The sequence below is a fragment of the Anser anser genome, assembly GCF_964211835.1.
Source record: "Anser anser genome assembly, contig: HAP1_SCAFFOLD_32, whole genome shotgun sequence".
Taxonomy (NCBI): Eukaryota; Metazoa; Chordata; class Aves; order Anseriformes; family Anatidae; genus Anser; species Anser anser.
This window is the reverse complement of record NW_028154148.1, coordinates 4,533,304-4,546,555: the sequence shown is the minus strand read 5'-3', so window position 1 is coordinate 4,546,555 and position 13,252 is coordinate 4,533,304. Positions and strand designations below refer to the sequence as shown.

The 13,252-nt window shown below is 51.3% G+C and overlaps 2 protein-coding genes across 2 annotated transcripts; both read left to right on the top strand.

Annotated features, from left to right (window-relative positions):
- Nucleotides 1-1,632: 1,632 nt before the first annotated feature.
- On the top strand, nt 1,633-4,773 carry LOC310890673 (olfactory receptor 14C36-like). The gene has a single exon (XM_083852984.1). The coding sequence runs from the start codon at nt 3,304-3,306 to the stop codon at nt 4,237-4,239; it is 936 nt and encodes a 311-aa protein (XP_083709110.1). The 5' UTR covers nt 1,633-3,303; the 3' UTR covers nt 4,240-4,773.
- Nucleotides 4,774-12,407: 7,634 nt separating this feature from the next.
- LOC310890506 (olfactory receptor 14C36-like) lies at nt 12,408-13,252 on the top strand (the record flags this gene model as incomplete). The annotated part of the gene is made up of 1 exon (XM_083852841.1): nt 12,408-13,252. One exon carries the CDS (start codon nt 12,408-12,410, stop codon nt 13,173-13,175), a length of 768 nt encoding a protein of 255 aa, XP_083708967.1. The 3' UTR covers nt 13,176-13,252.

Sequence of the window (13,252 nt, the reverse complement as noted above, 5' to 3'; positions counted from 1 at the left end):
GATCCCCCTCTAAGGAAGGGGTGAATGAGAAAGACATTGGAAAAGGGCACAAGGAATTTAATCCTGTCAGGCGTCAAGGAAAGGTATCCCTTGAAGGAAGATCTTGTATGTCAACCAGGAAAGTGGACCACCATGCAGAGGGGTATCCGGTACCTGAAGGAATTAGCCATGTTGGAGGTGATTGATAGTGACCTAGACAACAAACAGCTGTCCAAAGTTCCAGACGAAGTCAAGTGCACACGACCCATGTGGCAGAAGTTTGTACAGAGCACACCATCAGCATATGCCAACTCATTGACAGTAATGACTTGGAAAGACCAAGAGGAACCCGCAGTCGATGAACTGGGTAGCCAACTCTGGCAGTGTGAAGGAAGTCTCTCTTCTTCCCTATGAGCTCTGTGTCTCGTCTAGAGAGAACCTTTCTCAAGAGGTCCAAGAACTACAAGAGAATACATTTTCCTCTGCACCTGCACGAACCAATAGCTCAGCTATCAGAAGTAAGCATCCCTCTGCTTGAGAAAGGTGATATAGTGGGTGCAGACCAGTTTCCATCCTGTGGTTTTGACTGTGTGACCACGGAAAGGCCATGAGAAAATGGGATGGAAAAATTGACCTTGACCCTAGAGGCGAGGATACTTGAAGGGCAAGGAAAAACATTGGCAAAAAGGGGTTCTTCTGAGAAAATTGCTGCTCCAGTATTTCTGGAATTACAGGGGGATCCCAACAGTTAACTCTATTGGAGGCTGAAGTGAGTTTAATGGGAAAGAGTGGTAAATGCTCCGCATTGAGACTGGCCCAGGAGCTCTCTGCTTCCTTGGCATAGACTACTTCAGGAGAGGGCACTTCAAAGATCCAAAGGTCTACCTTTAAATTGCTGTCTACCTTGCCCACTCTCTCACAGGACCCTTCTGCTGTGCAGGTGCTGATGGCCAATGAGCAGCAGGTGCCAATCGCTACCACAACAGCGCACCTGGGGCAGTATTGCACTCACAGAGACTCCCTGATTCCCATGCATGAGCTGGTTCAGTGACTGCAGAGCCAAGGGGTGATCAGCAACACTTGCTCACCCTTTAGGAGTCCCGTATGGACAGTGCAAAATTCTAATGGTGAGTGGAAGAGAACGGTGGACTTCTGTGCCTGAATGAAGTCACACCACCGCTGAGTGCTGCTGTGCTGGGCATGCTAGAACTTCACTCAGTACGAACTGGAGTCAAAGGCAGCCAAGCGCTCTGCCACAGTTAATATTGCTAATGCATTTTTCTGCATCCCTTTGGCAGCAGTGTGAAGGCCACACTTTGCTTGCACTTGGAGGGGCGTCCTGTCCACCTGGAATGGACTGCGCCAGGGGTAGAAACACAGCCCTACCATTTGCCATGGGCTGATCCAGACTGGCCTGGAAGAGGGGGAAGCTCCTGAACACCTCCAGTACATTGATGTCGTCATCACATGGGGCAACACAGCTCAAGAAGTATTTGAGAAAGGGAAGAAAATAGTCCTAATCCTTCTGAAAGCTTGTATTGCCCTAAACCAAAGTAAAGTCAAGGGACCTGCACAGGAGATCCTAATGCAGGCTGGTCAGGTTCATGGGGACCCCTGCTTGGGGAAAGGTTGTGCATCGGTCAGTGGGTGATGACCAATTGCATTGTGCATCACTTGCTTTATAAAAATAATAAAAATAAAAATAAAAATTATTATTATTTATTAGTAGTATTGTTACTGTTATTATTATCTCTTCAATTTCTTTCAATTTCTTCATTAATTCAACCCATTATCTTCTGGGGGTGGGTGTCAGCTAACATCTGTGTGGTGCTGAGGTGCCTGACGGGTTAAAGCACAACATGTTTGACAACCACAGTCCAACAGCACAAATCACACTTGTAAAAATCAGTCTCTGACATCTACAAAGAGGAGCAGTTGGCGATGATGTCAGCCTGCTTCAGACACCACAGCCCAGCAGAGACCCTGCTGCCTTTGGGAGCTGTCAGACCTGAGGCCTTGGGGACACCTCGAGGGAGCCCAATGGCACAGAGCAAGCGATGCCATGGTCGGGTGCTGTGCTGCTGAGCTGGGCCGGGCTCCTGGGCCCAAGGGGAGCTCGTGGCAAGCGGGCAGCGCTGCAGAGAGACAGCTGTGCCCAGGAGCAGCTCCTGTGCACAGCGCAGCAGGGCTGGGGGCTCTGACCGCAGCTGGCACGGGGACAGGAGAGAAGGAGAGAGGGCTTGGAGGCAGTGAGGAGCGCAGCAACAGAGGGCAGCGTGTGGCAGGACAGATCTGCAGGCTCTTGGCACTGTGAGTCTCTGGCAGCAGGGCCATGCAGGTGGGGTTGCCAGAGGGGTCTTCTACAGCTGGCACATCCGATGGCTGATAGCGGCTGTTGGGATGGGTCTCTCCATTTCTGCAGTGCTTTAGAGAATGGCATTGTGAGGGGGCATTTCAAGAGGAAGATCAAGGCTTGGTTTATCTGAAGGGTAAGGCTTTTTCTTCAGTCTGTGCTTTCAGATTCCTGCAGTGGAGGGGAGGCAGGTTTCATGGTAATGGATTGTCAGGATTGTACAGGAGACTGAGACTCCTAGACCATTGCACTGAGAAATCAGTAGGTCAGTGATGAAATTTGCAAAGTACCTTCCCAAACCTCATCTCATGGACTGCACCAACACCACATTGAGGTCCTCTCAGGCTTTATCCTAGCTGATCTTTAGGAGCTGCAAACCTTCCGATGCCCAGTGCCCTGCCTTTGGGAGGTCTCTGCCGGGTTGAGGTGAGCACAGATCATTTGCAATGAGCAGGAGCTGCCTCCTTTGCAGGCAGAGGCAGCACAGGAGGGTGTGCTGAGTGTCCGTCTGTCCCTCCCTGGCCTTGCCTCCCCTGGCAGCAGCACGCTGCCATTCCTCCTGGCTTCTCCACCTGGCCGTGCTGCTGCTGCTCTTGTTCCCAGGCTGCCTGGGGATGGGGGTTTCACCTGCCCATGGAGTGAGCCCTCGGGGTGCTTGGGGGAAGGGGAGTATGGGCACAGGGTGAGGGGTCTGGAGATGGGCACTTGGAGCTTGGATTCCTCTGCCCTCAGCAGTGTTCAAGCTCTTCTCAGGAGAACCTCCTTAGTGCAATTGTCCTGCAGTCGAAGAGATGCCAGCACAGAGCAGCTGAATCCAACGCAGGAAAGGGATCTGCCAACTGTCTGCGTACAATTGGGCAAGTGCTTTGAGGACCTTAATTGAGAAATGGGAATGATTTTCTCAGATAACTCTGGTATGTTATTGCTGTATTTCTGTTCCTTTGGCAGGACCCCATGCCCAGAACCAGCAAATGCCCAACATCAGCTCTGTGAGCGAGTTCCTCCTGCTAGCATTCGCAGACACGCGGGAGCTGCAGCTCCTGCACTTCGGGCTCTTCCTGGGCATCTACCTGGCTGCCCTCCTGGGCAACGGCCTCATCCTCACCGCCGTAGCCTGCGACCACCGCCTCCACACCCCCATGTACTTCTTCCTCCTCAACCTCGCCCTCCTCGACCTGGGCTGCATCTCCACCACTCTCCCCAAAGCCATGGCCAATGCCCTCTGGGACACCAGGGCCATCTCCTATCAAGGGTGTGCTGCACAGGACTTTTTCTTTCTCTTCTTCATATCAGCAGAATATTATACTCTTACTGTCATGTCCTACGACCGCTACGCTGCCATCTGCAAGCCCCTGCACTACGGGAGCCTCGTGGGCAGCAGAGCTTGTGCCCAGATGGCAGCAGCTGCCTGGGGCAGTGGCTTTCTCAGTGCTGTCCTGCACACGGCCACTACCTTTTCCCTGCCCCTCTGCCAAGGCAATGCTGTGGACCAGTTCTTCTGTGAAATCCCCCAGATCCTCAAGCTCTCCTGCTCAGATGCCTACCTCAACAAAGTTGGGCTTACTGCTGTCAGCTTCTGTGTAGGTATTGGTTGCTTTGTTTTCATTGTGCTGTCCTATGTGCAGATCTTCAGGGCCGTGCGGAAGATCCCCTCTGAGCAGGGCCAGCACAAAGCCTTTTCCACGTGCCTCCCTCACCTGGCCGTGCTCTCCCTGTTTGTCAGCACCGTCCTGTTTGCCTGCCTGAAGCCCCCCTCCATCTCTTCCCCATCCATGGACCTGCTCTTGTCATTTCTGTACTCGGTGGTGCCTCCAGCAGTGAACCCCCTCATCTACAACATGAGGAACCAGGAGCTCAAGCATACATTAAGGAATCTATTTCTGTACATGCTTCTTCATCATCAGTAATGACTTCATAATTGTGATTATTATCATATCGTTTTTGTCATTATACTTATTATCAAAATGTAATATTAGAAATAATCCTAACAGGACTACCTGGTTATATGGGAAACTGAGAGAATGATTTCTTTAAGTATATTTTTATTAATATTTTAGCAAAATTTTATATTGATAGAAATAATCTTATTCCTATCCTTCTGCATAACAAGTTTTAAAAATATTTTTAACCAGTCATAGAGTCATGGAATCACAGAATGGCCTGGGCTGGAAAGGACCTCAAAGATCATCTAGTTCCAACCCCCCTACCATGGGCAGTGACACCTCCCAGTAGAACATGGTTGCTCAGGACTTCATCTAACTTGCTCTTGAAGACCTGCAGGGATGGGGCATCCAATACCTCTGTGGAAAACCTGTTCCAGTGCTTCACTACCCTGAGTGAAAACTTTCCTGGTAACCTCTAATAGGAATTTCCCCTTTCTTTTAATTTAAAACCATTTCCCCCTGTCCTATCACTATCTACCTGAGTAAAGAGTCCTTCTCCATCCACTTTATAAGACCACTTTAAGTATTGAAATTCTGCAATGACATCACCCCAGAGCCTTCTCCTCTGCTAGGCTGAACAGCCCCAGCTCTCTCAGCCTTTCTTCATAGGAGAGGTGCTCCAGCCCCTTGATCATCTTTGTGGCCTCCCTTTGGACCCACTCTAACAGCGCACACCCTTCTTGTGCTGGGGGCTCCAGACCTGGACGCAGGACTCCAAGTGGGGCCTCACAAGTGCAGAGCAGAGGGGGACAATCACCTGCCTCCACCTGCTGCCCACTCCTCTCTTGATGCAGCCCAGGATGCACTTGGCCTTCTGGGCTGTATGTGCTCACTGCTGGCTCATGTTGAGCTTTTCATACAGCAGAACCCCCAAGTCCTCCTCTGCAGGGCTGCTCCCAATGAGTTCTTCTCCCAGCCTATCCCCATGTCTGGGATTTCCCGGGCCCACGTGCAGCACCGTGCACTAGGACTTGCTGAACGTCCTTAGGTTCACATGGGCCCATTTCTCAAACCTGTCCAGGTCCCCTTGGATGGCATCCCTTCCTCTGTTGCATCCACTACACCTCTCAGCTTGGTGCCATCTGCACACTTGCTGAGGGTGCACTCTACCCCACTGTCCCTGTCATTAATAAAGATATTAAAGAGTACCGGTCTCAGGATAGACCCCTGAGGGACCCACTCATCACCAGCCTCCACTTGGACATAGAGCCATTGACCACCACTCTCTGGGTGTGACCATCAAGCCAAATCCTTATCCACTCAGTGGTGCACCCATCAAATGCGTAGCTCTCCAATTTGGAGACCAGGATGTCATGTGGGACCGTGTCAAAGGTCTTACAGAAGTCCAAGTAGATGACATCGGTCGGTCTTCCCTTGTTGTCTGATGCAGTCACTCCATTGCAGAAAGCCACCAGATTGGTCAGGCATCATTTACCCTTCGGTGAAGCCATGCTAGTTGTCTTGGTTCACCTCTTTCTCTTGCATGTGCCTGACACTGATTCCAGGAGGATCTTTTCCATGATCTTGCCAAGCACTGAGGCGAGGCTCATTGTTCTGGAGTTCCTTCGGTCCTCCTTTCTACCCTTTTTACAAATGGGAGTGATGTTTTCCTTTTTCCCAGTCACCAGGAACTTCACCTGACTGCCAGGACTCTTCAAATATGATGGAGAGAGGCTGGGCAACTACATCAGCCAGTTCCCTCAGGACCCTGGGATGCAACTCATCATGCCCCATAGACTTGTACTTGTTGAATTTCATGAGGTATTCAAAAACCTGCTCTTCACTTACAGCAGGTGGAACTTTGCCCTCCAGCCTCCATCTGTGGGTTCAGGGAAATGAAAGACTTGGGAAGCCTGACTGGCAGTGAAGACTGGGGAGAAGACGTTGCTGAGTCCCTCAGCCTTCTCCATACCTGTCATTACCAGTTCACCCTTCTCATCCATCAGAGGGGGTACAGTCTCCTTGGCCTTTATTTCTGAGCGATGTATCTGTAGAATCTCTTCCTGTTATTCTGTGCATCCCTTGCTAAACTCAGTTCCATCCATGCCTTCGCTTTCCTTATCCCATCCCTGCACATCCGAAACAAAACCATGCATGAGGGCCAGGGAAAAGGAACCCTGCACCATAGAAGCCATTTCGGAAACAAAACTTGTAGGTAGGAAACGCAGTTCTGTGGAGGTGCAGAGCTGATGGGCACATTGTGCAGGATGATCCTAAAGACCTTTGTGCCCTTTTCCCTCCTGACTACAATGCCACATTCTTCTCAGGAATGGAGTAGCTAACAGAGGTGAGACAGATACTCTGGGATCAAGAATGTCATCAGAAAGCTGATCCCAATAAGATATGGGGAAGTCAGGAGCAGCCTGGACAAGAGAGATGTGAGATTTTGGGGTGGGAAGAAGAGCTTGGCCATCAGAAACTTATGATTTCATAGAGGTAAGATGGTTCATGTAATGCTGATGCTGCTTTAACACTGACTTAAAACAGTCATGTATGGCCCTTACCTTACTTGAAACAGGAATTTGAATCCCTAAACCTAAATGCTACTACAACACTCTGAAAGGAATCCATTTTCTCTCTTGTTCACCCTGATCCCTTCCGTTAACACTAGCATTAAAATGGTCTATTTAACCCTAGACTTCTTGGTTGTTGTGGTTTAACCCGGCTGGCAGCTAAACACCACACAGCCGTTCGCTCACCCTCCCCCCTCCCTCTCTGGGATGGGGGAGAGAAACGGGAAAGTGAAGCCTGTGAGTCAAGATAAAGACAGTTTATTAAGACAGGAAAATAATAATAACAACAATAATAATGGTGATAATGATAATAGTATTCATAATAATAATGTGTAAGAAACAAGTGATGCACAATGCAATTGCTCACCACCTGCTGACCGATGCCCAGCCTATCCCTGAGCAGCCGGCCCCCCCAGCCCGGCTAGCCACCCCTATATATTGTTTAGCATGACGTCAGATGGTATGGAATACCCCTGTGGCCAGTTTGGGTCAGCTGTCCTGGGTCTGTCCCCTCCCAGCTCCTGCTGCACCCCCAGCCTGCTCGCTGGCAGGACAGAGCGAGAAGCTGAAAAGTCCTTGGCCTGGTGTAAACACTGCTCTGCAACAATTAAAACATCAGCGTGTTATCAGCGCTCTTCTCATCCTAATCCAAAACATAGCACCCTACCAGCTACTAGGAGGAAAATTATCTCTGTCCTAACTGGAACCAGGACATCTGGTCACCCAGTCTTGGTCATTTCCGCTTGTTCACTGAAGGCCTCTGAGACCTTTGTGCTGTGGCCTCGCTGTGTGTCCTGGCATTGCAGAGCTCCCATCAGCCCATGCATCCTTTGGCTTAACTTTACTGTGAAGATTATCATATTTTCAGAATCAGAATTACAGAATCATCTAGGCTGGAAGAGACCTCCAAGATCACGCAGTCCAACCTCTGACCCAACACTAACAAGTCCTACACTAAACCATATCACTGAGCTCAACATCTAATCGTCTGTTAAAGACCTCCAGGGATGGTGACTCAACCACTTCCCTGGGCAGCCCTTTCCAATGCCTAACAACCCTTTCAGTAAAGAAGTTCTTCCTAACATCCAACATAAACCTCCCCTGGTGCAACTTTAGCCCATTCCCCCTCATCCTGTCACCAGGCATGTGGGAGAATAGACCAACCCCCACCTCGCTACAGCCTCCTTTAAGGTATCTATAGAGAGCGATAAGGTCACCCCTGAGCCTCCTCTTCTCCAGGATGAACAATCCCAGCTCCCTCAGCCGCTCCTCGTAAGACTTGTTCTCCAGACCAGTCACCAGATTCATCGCCCTTCTCTGGACCCTCTCGAGCACCTCCATGTCCTTCTTGTAGCGAGGGGCCCAAAACTGAACACAGTACTCGAGGTGCGGCCTCACCAGAGCCGAGTACAGGGGGACAATCACTTCCTTAGACCTGCTGGCCACACTGCTTCTTATACAAGCCAGGATGCTGTTGGCCTTCTTGGCTACCTGAGCACACCGCTGGCTCATATTCAGCTGACTATCAACCAGTACTCCCAGGTTCTTCTCCGCCAGGCAGCTTTCCAACCACTCATCCCCCAGCCTTTAGCGCTGCTTGGGGTTGTTGCGCCCCAGGTGCAGGACCCGGCACTTGGCCCTGTTGAACTTCATGTAGTTGGCCTCAGCCCATCGGTCCAGCCTATCCAGATCCTCCTGTAGAGCCTTCCTACCCTCGAGCAGATTGACACACACACCTAACTTGGTGTCATCTGCAAACTTACTGAGGGTGCACTGGACGCCCTCATCCAGATCATCAATAAAGATATTAAAGAGGACCGGCCCCAGTACCGAGCCCTGGGGGACACCACTAGTGACCGGCCTCCAACCAGATTTGACTCCATTCACCACAACTCTCTGAGCCTGGCTATCCAGCCAGTTTTTAACCCAACGAAGCGTACGCCAGTCCAAGCCCCGAGCAGCCAGTTTCTTGAGGAGAATGTTGTGGGAAACAGTGTCAAAAGCCTTACTAAAGTCAAGGTAGACCACATCCACAGCCTTTCCCTCATCTACTAATCATGTCATTTGCCTTATCCCATCCGTGCACATCCAAAACTGAAGCATGTGTGAGGGGCTGGGAAAAGTAACCCTGGATCCATAGAAGCCATTTGGGAAACAAAAGTTATAGGTAGGAAGTGTGATTGTGTGGAGGTGCAGAGCTGATGGGCCCATTGTACAGGATGATCCTAAAGACCTTTTCCCTCCTGGCAAGAACACCACTTCCTTCTCAAGAACAGAGTAAACAAAATAGGTGAGACAGATATTCTGCGATCATGAATGTCCTCAGAAAGCTGATCCCAATAAGATATGGGGAGGTCAGGAGCAGCCTGGACAAGAAAGATGTGAGATTTTGGGGTGGGAAGAAGAGCTTGGCCAGCAGAAGCTTACGATGCGGTAGAGGTAAGAGGGCTCATGTAATGCTGATGCTGTGGTAACACTGATTTAAAACAGTCATGTATGGCCCTTACCTTACTTGAACCAGGAATTTTAATCCCTAAACCTAAATGCTACTCCAACACTCTGACAGGAATGCATTTCTCTAATGCTTGAACTCAAAGTATCACTTAAAGGAAAACTCAGGCCATACCCCTTTCCCTTACGTTTACTCTCTTTTTCAACCTGATACCTTCCCTTAATACTAGTATTAAAATGCTCTGTAACATATCTTACCTAACCACAGACATGATACCCACAGAAGAACACCAAAACTTCCCAGTAAAGTTTTCTTCACTCTCTAACCCAGAAAGGTGAGCCCTAGTTGCTTTGGAACCCTGCCACTATAACTTTGCTTAAACTCCAACCGAGAAATTGAAAACCAAGTCCCCAGGGGAGTAGAGAGAGGTCAGCTCTGCCTCAGGATCTCCTGCCCCAGCAGGAGGAATGTGACTGGGGCAGTGACTGGGAGGTCACTTCTGTCTCTGCAGCTGATAGGGCAGCAGCAGGAACGTGTCACGCAAAGGGACTGTGAGGTCCCTTGTGTCTGGAGGTGGCAGGTCACCCTTGGCTTCTCCCTGGGATCGGCACTTTGGGGCTGACATCTGCCAGTGGCCCTGCTAGGCCAGCAGAAGGCCCCTGCTTGGCATGCTGCCTGTGGGATCCCTCTGCCTCCATCCCCAGGAGGACCCAGACAGAAAGAAGGCCCGCACAGGGGTTGTCCTGTCCCTTCTGCTTGAGTCCACGACTGGACAGCAGGAGGCACAAGGCTTGGCTGTGTCTAGCCAAGAAGCTGCAAGGCCAGCAGCAGGCCCAGGCCTTGGGAGATGCTGGTGAGGTGACTTCTGTCTGCTTGGCTGACAGGCCGCAAGGAGCCTGATGGGTTGGGATGCCTGCTTCAGGAGTGGTTTCCACCCTGATGGAGCTTTCTTTGGTAGTAGGAAAGAGCAGGAGAGAAAAAACTGCCACAAAGTGCCCCTTGGAAGGTTGGTACTGGCAAGAAGGAGGAAGAAATGTCCAGGGGAACAACTGGTCTTGCTGCTAGAGCCTGAGGCAAAGAAGACATTAAGTGCCTCAGCCTTTACCTCATCTCTTGTCACCAGGTTTCCCCCCACATCCATTAAAGGATGATGATTCTCCTTAATCCTCCATTATTAAAGTATTTATATAAACAATTTTTCTTTCTTTTTTTTTTTTTTTTTTGTCTTTGACAAGAATCTGTCCCTCAGAAAGCCTGGTGTGGAGAGGAGAGAGGCCTCTGACAAGGCTGAGAGTCCCAACAGTACCCAGGTCTTTTTGTCCATGCCTCTGGCTGTTGTCTCTGCCACTGAGGCCTTGGAGGAGACAGCTTCTCGGTAAAGCACCAGGGCCTCATTGCCTCCTCGACCCCAGCCATGAACCAGGCAGGGCTCGTACCATTCTCCTGCACTTGGCCATGCACATCCCCATCTCCTCCTGCCCCAGGAAGAGCCCTCAGCAGTGTGTGAAGGGAAAGGATCTCCCTTCCCAGGGGCTGGGGGTCAAGGCCTGTCCCTTGTGCTTGGTGAAACACATCCTGCTTTTCTACACATCAGTGTGCCTTGACATTGTCTTTCTCTATTTGTCCTTGCTGCCTCCAATGCTCTGCTCTAACGAGCTCCAAGGGAGGCTGTGTCAGTGCTGGCCCTCAGGGGGACACTGCAGGAAACTTGCCTCTGACTTGGACTTGTTGAGAGATGTCTTCAATTGTCTCTCAGTGCCTGAGCTTCGTGGGATCATCACCAGAGCCCCCCGAGGGGGGATTCCAATGCCTTGGGCTGGGCGTCTGGTGCTGAGCTGGGCCGGGCTCCTGGGACAGAGAGAGCTCGTGGCAAGAGGGCCCTGGTGCAGAGAGACAGCTGTGCCCAGGAGCAGCTCCTGTGCACAGCGCAGCAGGGCTGGGGGCTCTGACCGCAGGTGGCACGGGCAGAGGAGAGAAGGAGAGAGGGCTTGGAGGCAGTTGGCAGTGGGAGGATGCTGAGAGCTGCCTGCAGGAGAAATCTGCACAGCGCTTGACAAGGTACGTCTCTGGCTGCAGGGCCATGCAGCTGCACGTCCTGGAAGGGTCTCCTGCTGGGTCTTGTTCCTGAGAGGGCAGTGGGCAATGCAGTAGGCTTTGGGAGTCCTGCTGGATGGCACTGCGAGGTGAGGAAGTCTGGCAGAAGCCCCTTGGAGTGCCCTAAGCCAGGTGTCCCTGGTCAGACAACAGCGGGGTGGCCCAGCCTCCTTCAGGCACTGCAGGGGATGCAGATGGGATACTGGGATACCTCACCTTGTGGATATTCATGTCTGTCTGTGGGGTGTTCTTCTGGTCTGCAGGCTGGTCTCCAGCAGGATGCAGCTCTCTCGTGGCATGCTTGTGTTATCCAGGTGCCCCAAGGAGAAGACACCTCCATGCTTAGGCCATGTCCGTGGTGCTGGACGGCTGTCAGTTGGCAGCTGGAAGGAGGCGTTTGCACCTGTTTAAGAGGGAGGAGCTGAGATCCTGCTGAGACACCAGAAATAAGGTGAGAATTCTGTCCAGATGCACTGGGACTGGGGCTTCTCTGCTTTAAGCAGTCTCCACTTATTGGGAAACACAAGATTGTGATTGTTGTCCTGAGCATAAGAATATTTGCCTTGCTCTACACTGTGGTTGGATGTGTTCTCTGCAACAACACTGCAAAGTTTATGGATTTCATAAGTGGACTGAACTCGAGTTTCCCCCGTGTTCCTGCTTCCAGCCAGCTTCACAGCAGGAAAGACTCCTCTGGAGCCCACAGCAGTCCCTGCTCCCACTGCCACTCTCAGAGAGCATCAGCTGGGACTCAAGTCATGGAGCTGCAGAAAGGTTCTCCTGCAAAGAGAGAGGCTTGGGATGAGAGTGCTCTAACACCTGCAACAGCTTCTCCCCAGAGAAGTCTGTTCTAACCTTTTTCTGCCTTCTCCTTTTCAACAGACAGCTGTGCCCAATGTCAGAAAATGCCCAACAGCAGCTCTGTGAGCGAGTTCCTCCTGCTGGCATTCGCAGACACGCGCGAGCTGCAGCTCCTGCACTTCGGGCTCTTCCTGGGCATCTACCTGGCTGCCCTCCTGGGCAACGGCCTCATCCTCACCGCCGTAGCCTGCGACCACCAACTCCACACACCCATGTACTTCTTCCTCCTCAACCTCGCCCTCCTCGACCTGGGCTGCATCTCCACCACTCTGCCCAAAGCCATGGCCAATGCCCTCTGGGACACCAGGGCCATCTCCTATCAAGGATGTGCTGCACAGGTCTTTCTATTTGTCGTCTTGATTACAGCAGAATTTTATGTTCTCACCATCATGTCCTACGACCGCTACGTTGCCATCTGCAAGCCCCTGCACTACGGGAGCCTCGTGGGCAGCAGAGCTTGTGCCCAGATGGCAGCAGCTGCCTGGGGCAGTGGCTTTCTCCATGCTGTCCTGCACACGGCCACTACATTTTCCCTGCCCCTCTGCCAAGGCAATGCTGTGGACCAGTTCTTCTGTGAGATCCCCCAGATCCTCAAGCTCTCCTGCTCAGACTCAGACTACTTCAGGGAAGTTGGGTTCATTGCATTTAGCTTCTGTTTAGGTGTTGTTTGCTTTGTTTTCATTGTGCTGTCCTATGTGCAGATCTTCAGGGCCGTGCTGAGGATGCCCTCTGAGCAGGGCCGGCACAAAGCCTTTTCCATGTGCCTCCCCCACCTGGCCGTGGTCTCCCTCTCTATCAGCACTGCCACATTTGCCCACCTGAAGCCCCCCTCCATCTACTCCGCACACCTGGACCTGGTGGTGTCATTTCTGTACTCAGTGGTACCTCCAGCAGTGAACCCCCTCATCTACAGCATAAGGAACCAGGAGCTCAAGCATGCACTGAAGAAGCTATTTCAGTTGTCTTCCAGAAGCAGTTAGCTACATCTGTGCTGTTGCAATGGGAATAAGTCACAAAAAAATAATCACAGAATCATAGAATATCCCGAGTTGGAAGG